Here is a 24,276-nt window from a genome sequence, read left to right as displayed (position 1 = left end):
TATGTCCTCTCCTGGGCCCTCTGGGTCCCTGGACCATCTCATTACTTCTTTTATACCAATTCCTCATTGTGTTGCATGTGGCTGCTGGTTATGCCATTCAGAACATTCCAGAACATCCCAGGAGAAAACTGGGAGTATGGCCTAATGTTTTGTACCCTTCGGAGGAAATTGTCTGGGGGAGACCCTGGTTGTGGAGAGGAAGTGTAGGGACAGGGAACAAGGATGGAATTCTTCAGGAACTTTCTAAGCAGACTTGGCTTTCTGTGTATTTCTGATTTTGTTGTTCCATTATGAATCAATGTGGGGACTGTGCATAAGGTCACTCAGTGCTGTCACAGCATTCCCTCTCTCCTCATCCTCCCCAAGATAGATATGGCTCTGTGACCACCTCACCTGGAACTCTTCCTCTCCTTCAGTCCCCTTCACATCCTTCTCCTTGCCCCATTTCTAACACTGTCCGCTCACCCCACAAACAACAAGTAGCCACCCGGAGGTGACGTGTGCAATCAACCCAGGAGGGAAATGCATGGCCGTCTGGCTTTGGAGAGCAGTTCTATCTAAGATGGGGGCGAGAGTGTCTATGGAAACAGCCAAGCACAGCATCCACCCCGCATCCCAGATCCCCAAGGAAGACCACATGATTCCAGCTGTCCCCACCCCCTGGGCACATGTGCACACAGTTTGTGCCTTCTATGCCTGTCTGGGAGCCCAGTCTGCAATTGGCCCAACCTTCTTGATGGTTATGGGGATCCCCTGTGCTGTCCACTCCTAGATGATGTATCCAGCCCCTTGGAGTTACACATGGGCGCTCTTAGGAAGTTCTGTCTGGATGGGGCTTCCCCCTCCAGCTGCCCCAGTGTTTCAGTCTGGCCTTGGAACTTCTCCAGCTTTGATCTAGCACTTGGACACCATGACCTCCAGTGTATTCCCTTACCCCATAGGAACCCCCCCACCCCCATACTGCTCAGAACCTCCAGCTTGGAGTGGGGATGTCTCTGGCCACTGTCCCCAGGTGGAATGGCAGATTCCCACAGGCTCCGCCTCCCTGGCTGTAGTGGGGGGGACTGTCCAGAGGGACTCCTCCCTTGGAGAGGTGCCAAGCCCTTCCATCAGAAGGGGCCTCCAGGTTCAACGTTTGTGTACCTGCACCTCCCTTCAGCCCAGAACCCTGCCCTCTGTCTCCTTCTCCCATTGCAGACCCTCAGCCTGATCCCTTCTGTCCCCGCTCCCCTCAGCTACCCTGCAGGGCCTGCCCTGCCTCTTCTATCTCCCAGGGGTTCTTGGGCACCACTCACTCTAACAGTTACGGACCTGTGGGACCCAGGGAGGGCTACGGTGCACTCTGACTGAGTGTTTGCACTGTTTATTTTAATGTACATCTGTCCTCCTGTAACGGATAGCGGTAAAACAGGCATTCATATAATTATTGAATAGTGACTGTGTTTTTAAAATTTAAATAAATGTTAGTGTGCTAGCATTTGTATCTTTCTTATTTTTCATCTATTAGTATATTTTAAGATCTAGCCTTACCTGTGTATGTATACAGTACAGTTCATTTATGTTTTCAAATTTATTATTGTAAGGTTTTCAATACTAATACTTCCTGTCATTTGTATTATCTGCTGTATCCCACTTTTCTTTCCTAATATTGTGTATATTAAAGGATAGACGAAAAGAAAATCTTGCTGTGGGTTTGTTTTATTAGAACCCACTGTTGACCTGATTCTCTTCTCATGTCATCTGAAGTGTCTCTTGGCATCTTTATTGTGAGCTTCTTGTTTTTGTGACTTCTTAAAGATGACACTCAGTCAATTCATTTTTCCCTTACATTCTTTTCTAATATGAATTTTTAATGCTATAAATTTCCTTTTAAATAAACCACTTTAAGTGCACCTTGCAGTAGTGATATGTGATATGTTTATTTGTGGATCTTTTTAAACAATCACCATTAAGTGGTCTTGTTGTTCCAGACAAACCAGAATCCTCTCTGTGGTTTTAAATGTCTCCCGTAGATCTCTAGAATACCCCAATCAGGATTCCATTTGCTGGAGCTGTTACCATAGACTACTAATAAAGTGAAAGCAATGTTTATTATGTAATATAGCTAGCACGTTAACATCGAAGTTGTTCACATCTACCATGCACACACCAAGAGCATGTGTGCTACCACCCCGTGCTACAGTTCCATCAAGCAGCACACTAAACAAAACTTAAAATCCTGTAAGTAGTGGTGTTTTCTTATGCTGATCCTGAAAGAGAGATCATTAAAATTAGATATATTTGGAATTTGATATAATCGGTCTGGTAGAAGGTGGAATTCACCTTGAAGAACATGCCTCTGTTCTCAGGATCTGCAGGTGCCTGGCAAATCGAGCCTATGGTGGGGTGTCCGCTCAGGCTTCCGCAGGGTGTGAGGGGAAGGGGTCTGGGACAGGAGACCCTGAGCCGGAGTGGCCAGGTCCCTTCCTCGGGGGAGGGTCCACAAGCTGTGAGCGTTCCTTCACCCTGCGCAGTCCTCACCTGGAAGTTTCCTTCTCTTTACAACTTCCGTCTAGGCTTTGTGTTTTGGAGGATGCTTTCTCTAAAGAAGATGTACGTATGCCTTTGACTCAGACTAAGGCTTCTCTCAGACTGTGAAGGTACCTTCCTCTTTTTGCACAGATTGCAAAAGTCTGAACAGACCCAAGAGACTGCCGATGCTCATGGGGACTACACACCCCAAGGAGGCCACGGGTCTGGCATTGGCCTCAGGAGGTGTCACTGCTTGGCCGTCACCACCCCGCCCCTGCAGTGTCTCAAAGACCAGCCTGGACCCAGTTGGGGAGCCTCTGTCACCACAGCCCACCACAGACCCAGCTCCACCAAGTACAGGAAGCACAGAGAACTGCTAATGTCACCTGCTGGCTGGGACAGGAGCCTCAGTCGAGCTGCTTGGCAGGGAGGTGGAGGACCATATAAAATTTGCACCCTTGCCCCCTGCTTGGGAGGTGTGCAGCCACCCCCCTTGAGCCCCTGACCTCCCTGAGGAACACAAGGGCAGCTGCTTTGTTGGGAGCCTTAGAACAGGGGAGGGGAGGAAACAAGGAAGGGTGCAGCCATGAGCACCAAAGCCAAAAACGGACACCTAATTTGTAGAGTGGATGCAGGCACCTGTCTCTGTCCTGCTCTACAGCCTGCTTTCCCCACCTCGCCCAGCCCTTCTCACCCTCTGAGCTCATGGCACTAGACTCATTATAAAGCCTGGTTGTTCCTATGCCAACCTTAGTTTTCCCACATTCCTATACCTTGTACTCTATTTCGTACTAGCTTTTGTATCTTCAGTTATTCCACTTTCAAGGGCTGCCTTACATACTACATATAATCACCTAAGAAAATGAGAATTCAGGGTCACTCGCCATGCATATGATACATAAATAGATGCAAGGAAAACAGAGTGAGAATACTGTGGCCAGATGTCTGCAGCTCTAAGTCTTGTCTCCAGCCTGGTCTTGCTTTGATAGTGAGATTGGCAGGTGTATGAGTTGGAGCCAACCACCCCACGCCTGGCTCTCTCTCCACTATCACCTGTGAGTCCCCAATCCCCAACTATTCTTTGACAGACTGTACTGGGGACATCTGGACTTCGCCACACCTGCCTCTGCCTGATCCAAGCTCCCCACGAGCTGTTTCAGTTCTTCCCAGTGAGTAGGGCAGGGGCTGAATGGAAATCTCTGCTGCATTCCCAGGAGGGACTCAGGCCCATAAAAAGAGCCACTTGCTCCTCACCCTATTTCCCTTCCTCTTAGGTTTCTGACTTGGTTTCCCTGTCCCTGCTCCCACCACCCTGCTGGCCTTTGAAGCCAGGCCTGCAAACGAGATGCCCTCCCTCACTGGCAGTTACTTCATCTTGGACATGCTGACCCCCTAGTCCTGGGAAGCTGGCTTCCCACACTGTCACTGCCAGCCTGGGCTGACCTACCTTGCCTCTGATGCCCATATCTCCCACGGCCTGAGTGAGGACAACTCACAGGGGCAGGGGCTGGGGTGGGCGAGCCTCATGCTGGGCTTATGTGCCGGTCCTTCTGCTCTGCTCTACACCAAAGAACTAAGGCTCCCTGACAGGGTCAGCTGATGGGAGGCACTGGGGAGACCTTAGAGGGATGGAAGAAGGGACAAAGCAGGATTGTTCCCAGTCGGTGTGCCTCCTGGGCCTGAGCTCCCCTGGGCAGCCCCTTCTAAGGCCATTCTGATGCCCTGGGTTCTGGGTTCTGATAACCTCCTCACTACCCTTGTCATTCAGCTGAGAGTGGGGGCTTCTTGCTCTTGCCTTGCTGTCCCACCAGGCTTCTCAGCTCTTCCATCACCTATGAAACTGATTCTCTGAAACACATCCCCTTTGTTTCTAAGACCCCAGGGGCTTATCCCCTGACAGACTGGCCGCACTGTGTGGAAATGCCAAGGAGGAAGAAGGAAGGTGAGCACCTGCTCCCTTGACAGGATGCTGGCTGGGGAAGACAGGACAGCCCTGCTGTGGTACTGGACTCTGGGTCTGAGGAATTCCAGAACCTTCAGGCTCTCCCAGTGCTCCTCGGCTAGTTAGCACTTAATCCATGTGCAGTATCAGGGTGGGAAAATGTTGTGCAAGGAAGGGAGAAGTCAGGGCAGCTGTGCTCCGAGGCACAACCAGCTTCTGGAGGGCATGGCCACCATCCAGCCAGAAGCCACCAGGGGCACAGCTGCCATGCACAGGTGGGCTTCTTTCTCATCTCCAGCAACAGAGGCCACAGGGTGTCTCAGTGGAGGAGGTCAGTGAGAAACCATGACTGGATTCAGGTTTTGGCTGGGTAGTTTGTGGGGGCGTCTAAGGAAGTGGAGTCACTCTGTGTAGCTATTGCCAGAATGCAGAGACCATTCCATGATGGGCTTCTGGATAAATCGTATCTACATGGAGGGGAAACCAGCACGGAGACAGAAACTCATGTTAGCTATGAGAAGAGGGGGTTTCATCTGGGAGGAGACATGACTGTGGGGTGGTCTGGCCATCTCACTCCAGGAGTGCTCTCAGAGGGATCTCACCTGAGGCTGGTGTTCTGCGAGATTTCTGTCCCACAGAGACCAGCACTGCCAGCTGGCTGCCCCAGACCAGCTTCTGGATGGCGGAGCTGCTGCTTTCCCTTTCTCAAGAGGGATCATATAAGACATTTCTGAGTATGGCCTTCCCCCCGCTCCAGCCCTGGCAAGGCCCTGTGTGGCCAGCTGGACTCAGCTCAGGTGCCCCTTCGCCAGGCTCACAGACTGACGACTGCAATGCCAGCACCTATGCCAGCTAACTGAATCGTCACTGCAACCCTGGCGGTGTGGCTGGTATCATCAGCCCCATATTCCAGATGAGGAAACTGAGGCACAAGAGCCAGGGCCATGTTCTAGAAAGTAACCAAGCTGGGCCTCTGTGACAGGATGGCTAACTCCAGACTCGGTGCTCCTGACTGTCACACGCACCCCCACCCCCTGGTGCCCCAGACTCTCACCATCTTCTTTAGTTCTGTGCTTCTGTGCTTTGTGTCCACTGCCTTGAATGCCTTAGCTTTACAGCGGTAACAGTGGTGATGGTCGTAATCGTTGTAATAGCTGCTGGCATCACCTGAAAGCCTGCTGTGTGCCCGGGGCCGAGTTGGCCCAAATCAGCCCTCGCAGGCTGTACCGCAGCCCAGTGGTTTCCTTTGCCATTTCACAGATGTCGACGCCAAATCACAAGGTGGCTCCATATTTGGGGCCCCCTCAGCCCAGCAGCCTACAGTCCATTCCCTCTGCAGGACCGGCTTCACTGCCCCCACAGGGAGACCCTCTCCCATGTGCAGTCCCTTTGCCCCCACACCACAATTCCTACCCATCCTGCTACTGCTCCTGGGTCCACCTTCCCCGCTGCTCTGGCAAGCAAGGGCCCTGTGCGGGGTATGAGCAGAGTGTAGACAACAGATTGTCATGCGTGGTGCTTATAGGAGTAGGAAAAGGGTCTGCCTGGTGCACACATGAGGCTACGGATTCGGGCTGCAGTGAGAACGGGAAGCTGGGAGCAGGTGCAGGGACAAGGGCTGTGACTTCATGGACTCTGGTGGCCAGTTTGAGCTGGACAGCCCGATGGATCATTGGGGTCTCACTCCCCCCAGGAACCAGCCTGGGCTGGAGGGGCAGAGCAGTAGGCAGGGGCCCCCAACTCCTAGCCCCATCCCGGAGAGCCAGGAGGGCTAGGAGACTACATGGGATGGTCTGACACTGTGCCCAGGCTCAGGGGCACTTGCTGGCCTATTTAAGAATTCAGGTCTGGCCGGCAGCCATCCTTTTGTAAGAAGAGCCGCACTGCGAAATGGCTGCCATTTCCACCTCACCTATTGGCTTCCTGAGGTTAGCGGTGAGCAGTCAGTGGTGGGACTTGTGACTCCTTAGCCTGCATAATGCTAAAAGCAGGCTCTGCTTGTCCCTGGAGAAACCATCAGGGGCTCAGGTCTGTGGACTGCCCCAAATCTCAAGGACCCTCTTCTCCCCATCTCCACCCATAAGCTGCCCTCCGTCCAGCCTTCACAGGAAGGATGCTGGCTCCCTGCTGTTGAGTGTGAAGATGCTGCCAAGCGAGATTTTAGGTTGGGGGCACGGCACCACAGAGAATTTATCTAGCTTACAGATGGCGTGTAAACTGTTGTCCTCAGCCCATCCCTCAGCCTGTCTACATAGCTGGAGCCCTGGCCTAGCCTCGGGAGGATGCCCCACCGCTAACCAGCCAGAGTGGGGTGTAGTCTACCTGGAGCCCTTCAGCCTGGACAGGCGTGAGGTAGTTGGCCTCAGAGGCGCTGAGGGGAGCCCTACCAGGAGCTGAGAACTAGCTGTGCCCACCTGTCCCTCAGGCAGCACTGCCAGGTGGCCGGTGGCCTGGTAGTGACCACATGAGGGGGTGGTCAGGTTGGGCGATGGGCAGAGGGAGTACTGTATTGTCCACCGGGCTTGAACATAGGGAAGGCTCGTTAATGAAACGCTTTGGGCCGGTGGGGCTGGTGAGTGGGGTTTTGAGAGCTCGGATGTCACTGAATCTTAACACTTGGGGATAGGGATTGTCAAATTCTGCTGTCACCTGGTATAAGGGAGGCTGGAGCTGAGAGCCTGAGCCTGCGTCATCCTGTGGGTCGCCGTGCTTGCCCAGAGCAGTGGGAGGGAGCTGTGTCTCCTCGGGCTCCCGCGACCATCTGCGTGTAGCCAGTGGACTCCCACCAGCCCCCGGCGCACGGCCTCCACCACACGTTCAGGCCCCACACAGAGCCCTCTGCATGTGAGCAGACAGGACGTGGGACCGGAATGTGATAAGGTATACAGCACACCCTTCGGCTCTCTGCCTGTGGGGCCCAGTTTCCACACGTGCCTCACCTTTCCCTCCTGCAGAAAGAGCGGGGCGGTCACCCATGGGGAGTCCTGGAGAAGTCTGAGTGGCAGTGGGAACCTGGGGGCAGGCTCTTGGGGGTCCCACTCGGGGCTCTGTATCTCTGTGTGACTTTGGTGCTGTCTCCTCAGCTGGAGGTGGGGTCCCTCCAGAAGCTGCATGACAGGGCTCTCAGGGGAAGTAAACAGGTCAATGCAGACTCAGAGCTGGGCACACAGTGATGTAGTCCATTCTGTGGGCTCTCTGTGTGGTGATGGTGCGGTGTGGGCTAACTCAGCAACAGAGGACACTAACAAGGGGTGGGATGGCTCCTGGGCGGATGCGATCAATGAGTCTCACTTGCCCCTGAGATCACTGGATTGTGGGCAGGGGCAGGGAGGAGAGGGGGTGGGAGGGGTCAGGGGCTGGGAAAATGAAAGCCACAGCTAGCTTTGATCAGGCACACAGTGTAAGAGCTCCGCATGGGTCATTCCAGCCCTATTAGGAGGTACGAATAAAATCCACACCAGCCTCCCCATTCTACAGACAAGAAAAAGGAGGCCAGGAAAGAGTTCATAACATGCTCAAGTCACGCAGCCAGCAAGCGCCGGATCCGATCTTCAGACCCATCTGCCACCATCCCAGCCCAGGGGCCTGGTTTGTCTAAAAGGGGACATTTTCTGGGTTGAGGTCAGGACTGATCTCTGGCAGGGGAAGGAGGTCAGGGCAGGAGGCATCTTGGTGGTGTGCAGATATGTGCTAACGGCCACTGACTCACGCGGCGACACACTTCCTATTGCCTCCCCATCCTCCTGCTCAGAGGGGTGAGCTCAGGGACCCACAGTCTTCTCTCCCCTCTCCATATGTGCTGGGCCTCCAGAGACAGCTTCTATCCGGAATTAACAATGTTTCTAGTATATTCACTTCTGCAACTACCTTCTATTGAGAACAAGTGATGCTAATAGACACGAGCTCTGTTTCCCCCAAAGACACAAGCTACTTCTTGAAAGAACACCTTCAGTGAAGAGATGTGACTATGAGCAAGTGACATGGGATACAAAGGACACATGCAGGTTCAAGGTAAGCATCATGTGGTGTCCCTGAGTCTCAGAGGGTCCGGACAGGCAGGGGGAGGCAGTGAGGAGGAGCAGAGTCGGTGAGGACAGATGGAACACCAGGCCTGCCTCTGTCACACACAAGGCGTCCCCGTGACTTTCAGTGAGGACTTGAATTACTGTTATGCCAAAGGTGGGCTGGTCTGTAGGGTGCTGCCTTCGCTGAGGTGCTCTGCACACAGCCAGGTGGGAACTGTGAGTGTGCCACAGAGACAGCATCCCCGGCAGGACGGTCCTGGACACGCCTCCAATGTTCTAGTCAATCCCCCCACCCTCATGCGGCACAAAAGCAGCCAGACAGCGCTGTACATAGGCTGATATACTCCCTCACTGATTCCACTAAATGATCTCACTTCCTGCTCAGGATGTCTCTGGGAGGCTTCGCAGCCCCAGACAAAGCCTTGGCCACTCACTGTCACAAAACTCCAGGAGGGTCCCTCTGCTCAGAGCAACAGTGGAACAGCAAAGCTGGTCCCCTCCCAAAAGGCCAGAGCCCTGCTAGGGAGGGACAAAGACAACCCCAGTGCAGAGAGACTTCCTCCCAGACCCACTCACCCCAAAGGATGGGGATCAGAGTCAGGGTAGTATACTAGGGGACAGGACAATGCACAGGGGTGAGAACCCTGAGACCCAAGGTGGAGGAGGTGACGTAGAAATGGCATGCATGAGCTAGTACTTGGGCCACCATGAAAGTGGCCACTGTTTCCAGAGGTAAGGAGCTCAAAGGGAAAGAGTCGAGGTATCAGGTGCAGGCCGGGAAGGAAAAGCAACTCTGGAAACCCAGAGTGTTGGAGCCGGACTTGGCAACAGTCATACCAGTCGTGACAAATACCCTCTGGGGGACAAGAGAATGTTGCTAATATGAAGCAGGAACAAGCAGTTAAAAGAAGACCTTAAGAAAATGCCAGAATGGAAATATAATAAATGGAAACAATGAAGACCTTAATAGATCGGAAAAACAGACTTAATGAGCCGGAAGATGAGGTAGAGGAACACACGCTCAGAAGGCGGGAGGGAGAGAGCTGGAAAATATAAGAGAGAAGTTCAGAGATGTGGAGGATAGACATTCCAACACCGAAGCGCTGGGCTCTCAGCAGAAGACACACAGTGGAGCAGGAAAAAACGAGCCAAGAAACGATCCAAGTTTTCTAGGATTAAAGATTGAAAAACAGAAGAATGGGGAATGAAAACACCCACCCTGCAGACGCACGATGAGCTTTATATCCTTAAGTGGGTAAAGACTACCTAGAGGTTCCTGGGAGAAACACTCTCCCACCCACCAGAAGCAGGACTTCCCCGCCACCACGGCAGGCATGAAGATGAAAAACAAACACAGTTGACCCCTGAACAACACCAGGGTTAGGGGCACCCACCTCCCACGCAGGTGATAATCCGTGGATAATTTCTGACCCCCTGCAAAAACTTACCCACTAACGGCCTACCATTGCCTGGAATAGCCAGGAGAGCCAACCAACCCATATTTTGTATGTTGTATGCATTACATACTGTAGTCTCACAATAAAGTAAGGTAGCAAAAAGAAAGAACTTAAGAAAATCACAAGGAAGGGGAACTGTATTTACTGCACCGTACTGCACCAAATCTGGGCCTGAGTCCACGTGGTTCAAACCTGTGTTGCTCAAGGGTCCACTGAACTCTCAGCGTGCTGACAGAAGATGCACGGAGCCTGAGATTACGGCTGAGAGGTCATTGACCATGAGGGCAGCCCATGGCTGCAGGGGGCCCGCCCCACACGGACCCCCTTGGGAAGCACGTGGGAAGAATAGAGCAAAATAAAAAATAAAGCGAGAGAGTGCTGAGATGGGGGGCAGGGTAGGAGTGAGTTGGTAACATACTAACACTTTTATTTAAAAGAGTAAAAGGGGAGGGAGGGAGAGACAGCACTCAATCTGTAAAGATCCAGAATGGAGTCTAGATGCCTGCAGGTTGGTGGGGCTGAAAGCGTGCTCAAGGAACTGTCTTGTCAGGTGATAAGCCTGAGGAGAAGCTTAGGAAGCTGGCGGGGAGAGAGACACTATAACATAGGTCTTCAAGGTTACTCGTTATCCCTTGAAACCTGAGAAGAGCATACCAACCAGCAGAAGGAAACGAGATGCACCCGCGGGGAAAGTAGCAGAGAGCAAAGCAGCAACAGGACGCATTGGATAGAAACCAGGACGACCGACCACGGGACTGAGCCCTGAAAACGATGAGGAGAAATGCAAACCGACTTCAGGTCATTAAAAAACCCTGACTCAGCAACGCCTCTTAAGGGGGAATATCCTCAACATAGGGATTCAGAAAGGAAGGGCGCGAAGGTACAACTACGGAGTGAGCAAATGCAAAATGGAACTGAATTTGAGGCGATCGGATCTACAGCAGATAGAATTTACACAAGGAGAACTGTCATACAAGAGAAAGGGAGAGGATTACATTCAGGTGAAAGAGACAATAGAGCAAGGGCTTGCCAAGGTGGTAAACACAGGTGTGCCTCTGGAGACCACAGGTGTCAGGAACTGTCCTCCCCCAGCAGAGCACCATGGGAAACAACAACAACAAACAAACATGGCCCCCAGCTCATCAGCAAAGGCCAATGGAGAGCCCAGATTTCTACCCTTGCCTAGCTATAAGGAGGTGCCCTGCCTGGGCGTAGCAAGGTCATATCCATGAAGGCCTAGAGAGAGCCTAACCTGCTCCCACCCTGGGGGGCGGGGGAGCAAGGCACCTTTGTCAAGAATGACCAGATAGGGAACCTGGACCTCCTTCCACACCTGGCCGTTATAAGGTGATTCCCCTTTCCACCAGCAGCCTGGTTTCAGAGGAGGCCAGCTAAAACAGAAGCTTTAAATTATGACCAGAGTCTCAGCATAATCCCAAATATCCAGGATATAACCGAAAATCACTTGTCATGTTAAGAACAAGAATCTCCATCTCAATGAAAAAATTTGATCAACAGGCTGAACTCAAGAAGACATTACCTGACCCTTGGAAGCCACCATCCGAAGAGAAGCTTTTATCATTGTTAGGACTCAGTCCTGTCTTTGCTCTTCCTGGTTTCCATTTAATGTATCTTGTTGCAGTTAGAGCAATTAAAAACACCCTTGAAACAGAAATAGAAAAGTATCAGCAAAGAAATAGAAGATATAAAAAAGAACCAAATGGGAATTTTGGAACTCAAAAATAACTGAAATTTTAAAAAAGAAACCTCGGTGGATGGGCTCAAATTAGAACGGAGAGAACAGAGGAAAGAGTTAATAAACTCCAAGACAGAAAAATGACATGGTCTGAACAGTGAGGGGAAAAAAATGTGCAGAATCTTAGGGACAGGTGGGTCTATAACAAAAGATCTAATATTTAGGTCACTGAAGGCCCAGTAGAGGAGAGAGAGGGTAGAGCTTAAAAAGGAGTCAAAATAATAGCAGGAAGTTCCCCAAATTTGGCAGAAGACAGAAACCTACAGATTCAAGAAAATAAGTGATCCCAAATGAAGTAAGTTAAAAAAAAATCCATACCAAGATACGTCATAGTCCAACTACTGAAAAACAAAGATAAAAAAAAGTCTTGAAGGCAGTGAAAGAGAAAAGACATCTAATCTGTAAGAGGAAAACAATTCAAATGATGTGTATTTCATTAAAAGTCTATATAGAGGGGCACCTGGGTGGCTCAGTGGGTTAAAGCCTCTGCCTTCAGCTCAGGTCATGATCTCAGGGTCCTGGGATTGAGCCCCACATCGGGCTCTCTGCTCAGCAGGGAGCCTGCTTCACCACCCCCCCTGCCTACTTGTGATCTCTCTCTCTCTCTGTCAAATAAATAAATAAAATATTTTTTTTTAAAGTCTATATAGAGAGATACACTTAGGGATGCCTGGGTGGCGTCAGTTAAGAGTCTGACTAGTTGATTTCAGCTCAGGTCATGATCTCAGGATTATGAGATTGAGCCCATGTTGGGCTCCTCACTGGGCATGGAGTCTGCATGACAGTCTCTCTTTCCCTCTTCCCCTCCCGTCAGCCCCCACTGGCAAGTGCTCTCTCTCTCTTCTTCTCTCTCTCTCTCTTTCTGAGAGAGAGAGAGAGATACAATCAAAAACACTACAGATAAATGTTCAAGCAACCCTTGGGAAGGCAGGCAAAAGAAAACAGAAATGAAAAACAGAGGGAACAAGTAGTAAACTGAAAACGAAATTGCAGATTTAAGCTCTAACATAGCAATAATGACATTAAATGTTAATAGCTTCACATACGGTATGATTCTATTTATACAACATTCTTGAAATGCTGGAAGTATAGAGACAGAGAATGTACTAACAGTTGCCAGGAGTCAGGGATGGTGGTGCGGGGGTGGGCAGGGAAGGGCTAGGACAAGAGTGCCTACAGGTACAGAAATGCAAACTGTGTTTTGTATGGTGCGGGGGTGAAGAGTTAGGACAAGAGTGATCTTTGTCATGACAGTAGTTCTATGTCTTGATTGAGGTGGTGGTTTCAGAAAGCCACATGTGTGACACGCTCACATGGAACTATATCCACATGTCCACAATCTCAGTCGCCCGTTTGCTGTTGCTCTGGGGTAAGGCAAGGTGCAACCATAGGGGAAAATGGGTGAACGGTGCATGGACCTCCCTGTACAGCCTTTGCAACTTCCTGGAGACCTATAATTTCACGATTAAAAAAAAATTAAAGATTATAAGTTACACGTATTTTAAAAGGTCAATACATTTGTAAATGAAGGAGAAATTATCTGTCTCTCACCATGTCGATACTTGGGTATGCCTTCCCAGAAGATGTGATGGCATCAGATATCGAACTATGATCAAGAAGTCAGGATCTGAGAAATAATATCAGAGCCATTTCCATTTAAAGAAAGACAGGAAAATGAGAGGGGAGGTCACAGTCACTAGTGTGGAGTACACATTAAAATGATGCAAACATGCTTTGCGTCTCTGAAAAATGAGTTCATTTCTAGGCTTCAATAACTATCCTTGGTTTCTCACCTCTTCCAGGGGGACAAGTGAAGGACAGGGAAATCAAGGGCAGTCCGATGGGAGGGACACCTGCACAGTGTAAATCACTTAGCTTCTGCAGTCCACCCATGAGAAGTCAGTAACACTATTCCAACACATCAGAAAAGCACAGAATATTTCTGAGACTCCATGCAACATCCCACACCACTGGAAAGGACACCTAGCTCTCCTGGGGGCACTGCTCCCCTGAAGTTCCTTCTAGCATCTTCCTTCATGTGCCCATAGGTGCCTCTTCTCCTCACGGCTCATTCCACGCCACTGTCCTTTGAGGGTCACATAAGACTACGTGGCTGGGACTCTGTCTGGCCACGGTCCTCTCTCCTTTTGTCTTAGGTTCAGCAGGGGACCTAGCAGCTCTCCTCCCCTCTTTTCCTGCCCTATTTCTTTGTAATTCCCACATTTGCACAGATGGACCTTCCAGCCAGCTCTGTTCTCTGTCCTTCTCAGTGCCAGTCATCTCTTCCTTACCCCAATCACCCATTCCCACGGCCCAACCCAGATCTAGTCATTTGTCTAAGTACACCCATTCCAACCAGTAACTCCCATCTTCCCAGGTCAGTTTTTTCATCCAAGGGTGGAGGGCCCTACTAGGACCTTCAGCAGAGCAATTTTGAGCCATGAACTAAATGTACACACAGCTCAGTGAGTGGATTCTAAACATTGTGTGGCCTGTTAAAGAGCAAAGAAACTTGAGTTAATATAATAGGTCATTTGTGTAATTTCTCAACACAAGCAAACAAGACTTACTTTACAAGGCTACATGCATGCATATTGGAGGAACTGCTTCAAACAGACTATGGTGTTGGCCCATGACAAAGGCAGGGGAGAGGAAAGGGTGCAGATAGCAGGGTTGAAGGGCAACAGAGAAAGAAAATAAAAGTGAAAAGAGATAACAAGTGGAGGGGTCTTACCTGGCCAAAAAGAGTGTGCTGTGCTAAAGAACAGTGAGCATTGGGCGCCTGGGTGGCTCAGTGGGTTAAGCCGCTGCCTTCAGCTCAGGTCATGATCTCAGGGTCCTGGGCTGGAGTCTCGCATCCGGGCTCTCTGCTCAGCAGGGAGCCTGCTTCCCTTCCTCTCTCTCTGCCTGCTTCTCTGCCTACTTGTGATCTCTCTTTGTCAAATAAATAAATAAAATCTTTAAAAAAAAAAAAAAAAGAACAGTGAGCATCTTACGTCTGAGATCCTTCAGAACGTTAGAAGTCAGACCTAAGAGTCTGGGCAGACCCACGGCTCATTTGGCCTCATGCAATACCTCTCCCTTGGTTGGGGCCGGCAACAGGAGGATTGACTGATTAGCCCTGGAAGAGGTGGTGGCAGGCCCTGCAGGGTGGCTGAGGGGAGCGGAGACAGAAGGGATCAGGCTGAGGGTCTGCAGTGGGAGAAGGAGACAGAGGGCAGTGTTCTGGGCTGAAGGGAGGTGCAGGTACACAGACGTTAAACCTGGAAGCCCCTTCTGATGGAAGAAGGCCTTGGCACCTCTCCAAGGGAGGAGTCCCTCTGGACAGCAGAGGGAGGCGGAGCCTGCAGGAATCTACCATTCCACAGTGGACAGTGGCCAGAGACATCCCCACTCCAAGCTGGAGGTTCTGAGTATGGGGGTAGGGGGTCCCATGGGGTAAGGAAATACACTGGAGGTCATGGTGTCCAGGTGCTAGATCAAAGCTGGAGAAGTTCCAAGGCCAGACTGAAGGCACTGGGGCAGCTGGAGGGGGAAGCCCCATCCAGACAGGACTGCCCAGGGGTACCCATGTGTAACTCCAAGGGGGCTGGGTACCTGATGCAGGGGTGACAGGGGGTTTGTGTGCTGGTGTCACATAGGCATGCAAGCTTCCCGTCTTCCCTGGAGGCAGCTGGAGGCACGTGGATTTCCTCTGGGGGCTGGGAGGCTGGGGCACGTGTTTCTGCATAGCTTTTTCCCCTGCATAGTGGCTGCCCCTATTGTGGACGGGACCCTTTCTGTTCCTCTGCAAGCCCAGTTACATGGGGCTGGCTTGCCTTCCTGGCTCCCCTCCTGTGGGGTGGACAGAGGCTGGAGGAGAAAGAAGAGGAGCAGGGAGGGGTGTGTGGCAAGCCTGGGGAGGGACCAGGGGCGTCAGGAGAGGGCCAACCACACAAACAAGTATCAGATAGAGTTAGGGCTAGGGGAGTATGTAGTATTTCTTTGAGGTAAGTTGTTCTTTCCTACCCTTATGAACCCCCTGCCCCCACCCCAGTGTAGAAAACAAGAACCTGAGAGGATTAATGGCCAGGCTCCAGAGGGACCTGGGTGGGTAGAAGGAAGAAAAAGAGGAGACGAACTCCAAATCCTCCCTACCCCCACCCCAGCCTCGCAACAGTCAGGAACATAATGGAAATGGGCAGAATAAGGGGTTCTCCTTGGAAAGGGAGAAAGTACCCTTCCACTTTCTCAACACCCACCGCTCCCTGACCAGGCTCCCCCACCCCCAAGCCTTCCTCAGCAAGTCAGTAAGTGATAAGCAGAAGTGTGCCAAGGTCAGGGCCATAGTTCAGAAATGCACCCCTGCAGGTAGAGACCAGCCTGAAAGAGCTTTGGCCCAGAGGGATGAAGAAAAGGAGGGGTCATAGCAGCAACTTAGGGGAAAGGCAAACCTCTTAAAACTAGGGGAATGCTGTGGGCAGGGAGAGAATCAGGGGGCTTCAGCTATGTTTAGGAGTCCACGCTGGAGTCCTTAGCAAGCAAGTGTTGAAGGAAGAGTCCAGAATGGAGCCTGGGTAGAGATGGACCCACAGACACTCCAAGAATAAGGGGAAGACAATGAACCTGGGAAGGACAGCCAGTTCTGTGTGAGTCAGTTAACTTTCTTCCACATTTCCCAGGGAAGCTGATTGCATTCAAGACCTCAGTTCTTCCCTCTCCCTGTAGCCCCACCCCAGGTGACCCACTCAGGCTCCAGGATCAAGGGACACAGGCAATATGATCAGAGGTTTCAGATGGGTTCTTTCAGTCTGGGCAGAGCCTCTGTGATTGCCCTGAGAACATGCTGAGGGAGGGTAAGAGAATGAGCACAAGAGCTAAGACACCGCACTGGTTATGGGTCAGCCCTGAGCCCATGGACCTGCAGATGTGTGTGAGCCCAGGAGAGGTGGATTCAGTCCCACTGAATCTTGGGTGACATAGCCCGGGATCTGGGGCTGAGTACACTCTCCAGCCAATTCTCATGCACACTAACCACTGGGAAGAACTAGGCTACCTGAATGGCAGGGCCTGCCGGACCCCAGCTGGGAGCAGAGCAGAGGTGAGCAGAACCTGGTTGGTTTGTAAGCTAGGAGACATTTGCTGTGTGCTACGCAGGAGGAGCTGTGTTGTTCTTGTCCCACATCATTATTTTGCAATAGATGACTGACATACTTTGCCCCACTCCTACCTTCCTCAGAATAAATTCCAAGGGCTACAGTAAGGAAAAGTCAGAGGACAAAGAAACAGGGTGTTCTATACTGTTCCCTTCTCCCCAGGACACATTCTGAGGGACCAGCCAGCAGGACAAACTGGAGGGAAGAGGACAGCTGTGGTCACCTCCACCCCCCAGTAGAGCAGGAAGGACATGAAGGCAGTCATGAGAGGGGTGCAGACACAGGGCCCAGCAGAGGGAGCAATCGGCTGTCCTCTAGGCAGCGGAGATGTGCTGGGATTCATCATGCACACCTGAAGACGTGAGACTGGGATGTAGAACAGAATTAGACTATGAACAGGAGCCAGGTGAGAATGCAGGTGTTTAAATAGACGTGTCCATGGACACCAGAGGCAATAAAGCCTGGCGATGAGAGCAGAGGGGCCCAGCAGGAAATGGACCAGATAAACCCACACCATGCTTTGTACCTGTAGGCCTCAGTGCCCACGTGGCCTGGATTCAGCCCTACTGCACAGAGGATGGGGAAGCTTGGACCACCCAAGAAAAATTCTCCCTCTCAAGTAAAATTGGGGCAGATAGAAATGATGCCTGGTGATGGGGGGTGGGGAATAGAAGTTCTCACTATTGAATAAGAAGATTCGAGTTCATTGAGAAATGCGGGAAAACCCAAAACAAAAGCCATTTGTGGGTTGAAAAAAGTGCTTGTGTATCGGAAAATAGATATTCTTAAAATGTCCATACTACGTACCACAATCTGCAAATTTAATGCAAGCCCTAGAAAAATTCCAATGGCATTTTTCAGAGAATAAAAAATCCTAAATTTTCATGGAAACACAAAAAAGCCAAATAGACAAAGCAAATTTGAGAAAGAACAAAGCTGGAGGCATCACACTCCCTGATTTCAAACTGTATTATCAAGCTACATTAATAAAAATAGTACAGTATTGGAATAAAAGCAGACACATAGATCCATGGAATAGAGAGCCTAGGAATAAGCCCATGCACTGATAGTCAATTAATTTACAACAAAGGGGTCAAGAACATACAATGGGGGTAGGGACAGTCTCTTCAATAAATAGTACTGGGAAAACAGGACAGCCACATACAAAAGAATGAAACTAAACCACTATCTTACGTCACACACAAAAATTAACTCCAAGTAGATAATAGACTTAACTACCATATGATCCAGCAATTCCACTTCTGGGGGTTTATCCAAGGGAAACAAAGAAATTGACTCAAAATGACATCTGTACTCCCATGTTCACCGCCATGTTGTTTACAATAGTCAAGATATGGAAGAAGCCACTGATGGATGAATGGATAAAGATGTGGCATGTGTATACACACACACACACACACACACACACACACAGGAACCTTATTCAGCCATAAAAAAGAATAAAATCTTAAAAAAAAAAAAAGAATAAAATCTTGCCATTTGCAATAACATGGATAGATTTTGAGGTCATGACACTAAGTGAAAAAAGCCTGAGAAAGAAAAAATACTGTATGATCTCACTTCTGTGCAGAATCTAAAAACCACACCAAACAAAGCCAAGCTCACAGAAACAGGGAACAGACTGGTGGATGCCAGAGGCAGAGTGGGGGTGGGGTTGTAAAATGGAGGAAGGGGGCCAAAAGGTACACATTTCCAGTTATAAAATTAGTAAGTCTTAGGGATGAACTATAAAGCATGGTGACGATAGTTATAGCCACTGCAATTCAAAACAAAAAACGTCACAGAGGTGGGATAGGAAAGGAGAGGTCAACAGCTTCTAAAAAGGTGTTGAAGTAAATGCAACTGAAAGGAATGGGCTGCGCAGCAGGTTGAAAGTATATATTTGCTAGTGCCCTCTCCCCATCCCCACTTAGACAAGGATAAAGGGTCTCAGAAAGGCATCCGTCTGCAAGAACAAGGATCACAAGAGAGGAGACAGGAAGGAGGGGTGGGAATGAGAAAGCAGGAGGCCATGCAGTCTCTGAACCCCAAGCGGCGGAGGAAGACAAGGAGCTGAGTCCTAAGCCACAAGGCCACTGGAGAGCCTCAGAGAGGATCTCAAGTTTCTGGCATCGGGTGAAGTTGGAGGTGGTGTGGAAGTGGAATAAGGTAGGGGCTAAAGCAGAAGATCAGTTATGTCTTCGAAGACTCTCTCTGGCAGGTAGTTGGAACAGAGATACCTCTCTCTCCCCAAGCAGAGGAGACTGGATTTTCTTCTCTGCACTGAAAAGGAAGCAGAGTTGGGTAGTAAACAGATGTTTGCATTCTTCCCAGACTCCAACTCTCACCTTCTTTCAGTTCCCTGCATGCTACCCTTTCCCCTTGGGGCAGGAGAATGGAAGAGCCTTCTCTGGAAACCATGCCCAGGCCAAAAGGAAAAATCCAAAGGTAGTAATGCTAGTTGTCCCTCAAAGACAAGGTCCAGCCATCACCCGAAGCCTACTCACAGTCTCAGGACTTCTGGCCCACTCTCTGGTGCCCACTCCTAACTATAAGCCAGCAACCAAGTTTCGTTAGGCTTCAGAGAAAAGCCAGTCACACACAAGATATTATTTATTATGTATTATAATGTCAGATATCTCTGCTACCTCAAAGACTAAGAACTAAAGCATGAGAGTCAGACATCAAAGACAACGTAGAGGGGGAAAAGAAACTCAGAAAAGTAATCTCCTCAGAGAGGTAAGACTGTTTTCTTAAAATATAAACAGGATGCTATTTAAAAAACAAAACAAAACAAAACTCTCAGAGCAAGAAGCTTGCAAATTAAATAGGCTAGCTAAAATGAAAAGCAGAAGGGCTGGAAGATAAAGTGAGAGAAGTCTCCCCAGAAAACTGAGCAAAATTATAAAAGTTCAGAATGGGAGAGAAAGTAAGGAAATGAAAGGGTCACTGGAGATCTAACATCTGAATGACAGGGATTCTAGAAACAGAATAGAAACTGGAAGAGAGTTTATCAAAGACACGAATCAAGAAAATTTCCCAGAACCTGAAGGATAGTTTTCTAGAGGGCCTGGGACCCACCAAGGATCCAGCAAATAGATGAAAACAGACCTACACCAAGTAACGATCGGGGAATTTCAGGATGTTGGGGACAAAGAAAACCCTACAGTCCCCAGAGAAAACAAATACAAAGGTTTTGGAACTAGAACGGCTTCATGCTCCAATACAGGTCCTGAAGCCTGGAAGGAAAGAGAGCAGGGCTTTCAAAATTCTAATGGGAAGTTTTTTTCTAGCTTAGAGTTTTAAACCTAGGCAAAATGTAGATGGTGGGGATGTAGTCACTATACTCCAAGACACACAAGAGGTCAAAGTTTATCTCCAAGGCCGCCTTTCTCAGAAAGTGGCTGGAGGATGGGCCACAGCAAAATCAGGGAGTCAACTGTGAGAGACGACCAGGAAAACAGAGAGGTCCCGGTAGGACAGCTGGGAGCCAGGCCAGTCTAGAAGATTCCTGGAGCAAATGCTTCAGGAAGGTGAGATCGATCGGGAGAAGCCCTGACGTGGGAGAACACATTGAGGAGATGAGGGGGGCAGGGCAGGACAGGCAGAAACAGCTACCCCTAGCCAGCCTAGAACTGAAAATCCAAGTGCTAGCTTGTTCTGAGGAAATACAGACATAGGTATCAAAATAATTAGCTAAAAGAGTTGCAAGGAATTGTCCCTAGGAAAGAGGGAATGATGGGGAAGATTCCTTTCCACATAAACTCCGTAAGACTATTTGCTTCTAAGTTAAATGTATGAAATGGACTATCAGGAAGAGTCAAACAGAAGAGGAGGCTCTCATTTTTCACCATCAGACTGGGCAAGGTTTATAAGGTTGATTTAAAGTACTATCTTTAGGAGATAGTACTGAGTGTTGGGGAAGAGGTGGGAAAACTGGTCTAATTTTTTCCTGGTGGGAGCAAAAGGGACATGATCTTTTTACAGGGCAATTTAGTATGTGACAACTCCCTGCCCCACCCGGGCAAGCTGCTTCTCTCCCTTAGCCGTGCATCATGGGTTGGGAAGAGGAAGCTGTGTGTAGCGGGGAGCCTCCCCTACAATGGCACTCCAGGGTGTGGGCGGGGCAAAGATCTGGGGGCTGGCGTCTGCCCCCTGGCAGACAGAAAGGCGGTAGCGCTCTGGGATAGGAGAGTCTTGGGCTCCAGACCATTCTCCTCCCTGATGCAGTAGCCACCATGGGCTCTAACTGTGAGCAAGTCTGAAACACGGAGCGGGAGGGGGCGGTTAGGTAGGAGAGCAGTTGGGGAGGGTGAGGAAGAGCTTTGTTTAAAGACTGAGGAGGAGGGTTGTTTACATGACAGAGATACAGAGCCAATTAGAGGGGCAGAGCAGGAGGGTGTTGGAAGAGAAGGGACTGATGGGAGTGCCCTGGATGCTGAGGAAGGGAGGGAGGATTCACAAGATTAGCCTTGCGCGGGACAAGACAAAGCGGGAAAGGACTCACTTTCACCAGAAAAAAAGCTGCTCTCTCTCTCCCCTGCAGAAGTCCCAGAACCCACACACACCTGGTTTATTTAGTGCTGAAGCGCTCCCCGAGGAGAAGCCTGCGGTCTTGGGAGTGCAGTCATCCCAGGCCGGGCAGCACACCAACCTCCTCACAGAGCAGCTAGAAGCAAAGCCACCCCTGCCTGCTGCTTGTGGTTTTCCAGCCACCAGGGTGTTGGCCCTGCACCTGGTGCCCTTACAGAAGGCAAGTGTGCCACAGCTTGTCACGTGAGCAGCGCAGTCAGGCCACCTGATTTGACTCTAAGGGAAATGATAGGCTCAGTCACTGTGGAATGGTGCCTGCACAGGGCTCAGTCACAAGCAAGAAGCTGGTTGGACTGATCCACTAAACTGTTTATCCCAGAGATAAGGAGCAGACAGGATTGAACTGGATGCTGACAAGGAGGGGGTCTGGAGGGTGCAATTGACCTAGTTATCAGAGGTCAAGGAAAGATGACTGAACTGTGGATTTTGAGCCGGGCCTCAAGGGAGAGTGAAAATCAGCCGTGCTGGGTGGGGAGTAGGGGTCCTGTGCACAGAGGGAGGCCCAGCTGCCAAGGCCCCAGGGCAGGAGCAGACCCCTTCCAGGAGCCCACAGGGTCAGTGTGGCTGGCACCCAAGGCAAGGGAGCTGGAGGCGGCTGGCCAGGCTGGTGGCCCCACCTTCCAGGGACATGTGTGCCCAGATAAGGGAGCCATGGTGAAGTTGGGGTTAGGAGCAGAGATGAATGCAGGTTTGAATTTCAGAGCAACATACCTGGGAGCCAGGTGGATGTTGGCATGGCCGGGAGGGCACTATACAGTGTCCCTTGGGTTAAGGGGGGACAGGAGCGTGTAGGAAAAATGCACCATGAGAGTGGTCTACGTGAGAACACAGTTAAGACCCTCAGAGGTTATTCCAATCCTCATAGCTCCCTGTTTTGAGTGTACCTGATTTGTGGTTTTCCCAGAAGTGTTAAAAATCTTTCACTATGATTGCAGATTTGCCAGCTTCTCTGTGTTTTTGTGGCTTTTGGATTTAACACGTTTGGAGGCCAATTATTTGTGTAGCACTTACCAGGTGTCAAGCACTGTCCAAATACAAACTCATTCAATCAATTCTAACAATAGGAGACTGGCGCATACAATAAGGGCTTTGAGAAAGCGAATGAAAGTTTATTGATTAACAAGGAAAATTGTTCATGATATATTATGAAATAAAAAAGGTAAGTTATAGTGCAGTTTATACAAGTTGATCCCTTTTCTGGTGAATGATAGAAACATCTCTGTGCATAGGAAAATGGTCTGGAAGTTTGCATACCAAACTGATGACATAGATTATATTTGGGAGGTAGAATTACAGGTAATCATAACTTCCTTATTTCTGCTTTTATGCCTCTTCCGTTTCTCGATAACAAGGATCTATTAGTTTGGTAATTAAAAAATAAAATAAATCATTTGATGGGGCTCCTGCTATTCAAATTATAAACCTGAGAAATTGCATATAAATGGACTGAACATTCTCTCTAATGAAGAATAATGTGTTTAAACTAAAGACACCAAGAACTGGACTCAGGGCTTTACGGGGAAGAATTAGAATCACCCAGGTAAGGATGGAGGAGAAATCCATGGAGTAGAGATGGTCCCTTCACCCCAGGGGTCCTCAGACTTTGGTTAGCCTGGAGAGCTTGTTACAATGCAGAGTGCCGAGACTGGGCCCCAGAATTTCTGATTCTGTGGGTATGGGGTGGGGTGGAGAGTTTGTATTTCTAGTAAGTTCCCTACTGCTTGTTTGAGAATCAGCTACACTTGGGAGCCCCAGCCCCAGCTGGAAGTTAATACAAAAATAATATGTTCATATGGTGTGGCTACTATACAGCTATTATTTCCAAGTTGGAAAGAGCCTGGCTTGTAAAACCATTTAGGCCCAGAGCTTTTGAGCACTGTTATTCAGACTTGATTTGTCATGCTATGGTCTACTCAAAGGCTTTTAGTTTTTGAGTCCAGTTTTGGCTAGTTGCATTTTTCTTTACAGTCTTCCATTACTCAGAGATCTGGAAATCTCTTAGCATTGTATTGAGCATAACAGACCCACAAATATTTACATATCCTACTGCCCCATTAGTTTGGGGTCACAGTTCTCCTGTATCTCAGCACTATCTGCCCGTCCCACCCCAGAATAGCTGCAACCAAAGGTCCCTCCAGGCCAGATGACTGTGCTCAGAGGTCACTTGGCCAACCATATTGGGAGTCTGGCTTGCATGTCCTATGACCTAATACAGAGGAACATTGAGCCTCTGGCCAGTATGGACATTTATGCCAGTCAGTCCTTCTTTGGAAGACTCAGGATGAAAGGTACTGGTCTGGCATAGATATATATTTTTTTAATTAAAAGGTTTATTTGCTGGAGTTTAACAAGTTTGCATGTATTTAGGTTTACATGTATAATACAGAGTATATAAATGTAGTAGGTTACAAGCAAAGAATCCAGAATGGTTTTGGGGAAATCTACTAGCTTGTTCTTAATTTTTTCCCAAAAATGTTTAATTATAGTAAAATAAATATAACATAAAACTGATCATCTTAATCATTTTAAGTGTATGCTTCAGCAGCATTCACTGTGTTGGGCACTCATCACCAACATCCATCTCTAGAATGTCTTCACTTCCCAAACAAATTCTGTCCCTGTTAAACACTAACTCCTCATTCCGCTCCCCCAGTCTCGGGCACCCACCGTTCTACTCTCTATCTCTGTGAATTTGACTTCGGTACCTCACGTAAATGGAATCCTACAGTATGTGTCCTTTCATGACTGGCGTATCTCACTGAACACTATGTCCTCAGGGTTCATCCATGTTGTAACATGTGACAGACTTGCCTCCCTTCTTAAGGCTGACTAATATTCCATTGTTTGTAGAGACCCC

At 49.4% G+C, this 24,276-nt stretch overlaps 1 protein-coding gene and 1 long non-coding RNA gene across 2 annotated transcripts in view; one reads left to right on the top strand and one right to left on the bottom strand.

Moving 5' to 3' along the window:
• The window catches only part of LOC132009914 (uncharacterized), a 38,237-nt gene extending 16,685 nt beyond the window's left edge, over positions 1-21,552 (bottom strand). Inside the window, exons 1-5 of the long non-coding RNA XR_009402094.1 lie at positions 21,395-21,552; positions 14,426-14,649; positions 13,243-13,318; positions 13,005-13,142; positions 11,476-11,597 (exon numbers count right to left, since the gene is read on the bottom strand). This is a non-coding gene — a long non-coding RNA (uncharacterized LOC132009914). The remainder of the gene's footprint in view (positions 1-11,475; positions 11,598-13,004; positions 13,143-13,242; positions 13,319-14,425; positions 14,650-21,394) is intronic.
• On the top strand, positions 776-1,210 carry PRR23E (PRR23 family member E). The gene is made up of 3 exons (XM_059392592.1): positions 776-856; positions 1,056-1,126; positions 1,198-1,210. The coding sequence occupies exons 1-3, from the start codon at positions 776-778 to the stop codon at positions 1,208-1,210; spliced, it is 165 nt and encodes a 54-aa protein (XP_059248575.1).
• Positions 21,553-24,276: the final 2,724 nt, after the last annotated feature.

Source organism: Mustela nigripes, chromosome 2, assembly GCF_022355385.1.
Source record: "Mustela nigripes isolate SB6536 chromosome 2, MUSNIG.SB6536, whole genome shotgun sequence".
Lineage (NCBI taxonomy): Eukaryota > Metazoa > Chordata > Mammalia > Carnivora > Mustelidae > Mustela > Mustela nigripes.
The sequence above is the reverse complement of the archived record's forward strand: the minus strand, read 5'-3'. Positions and strand labels throughout refer to the sequence as shown.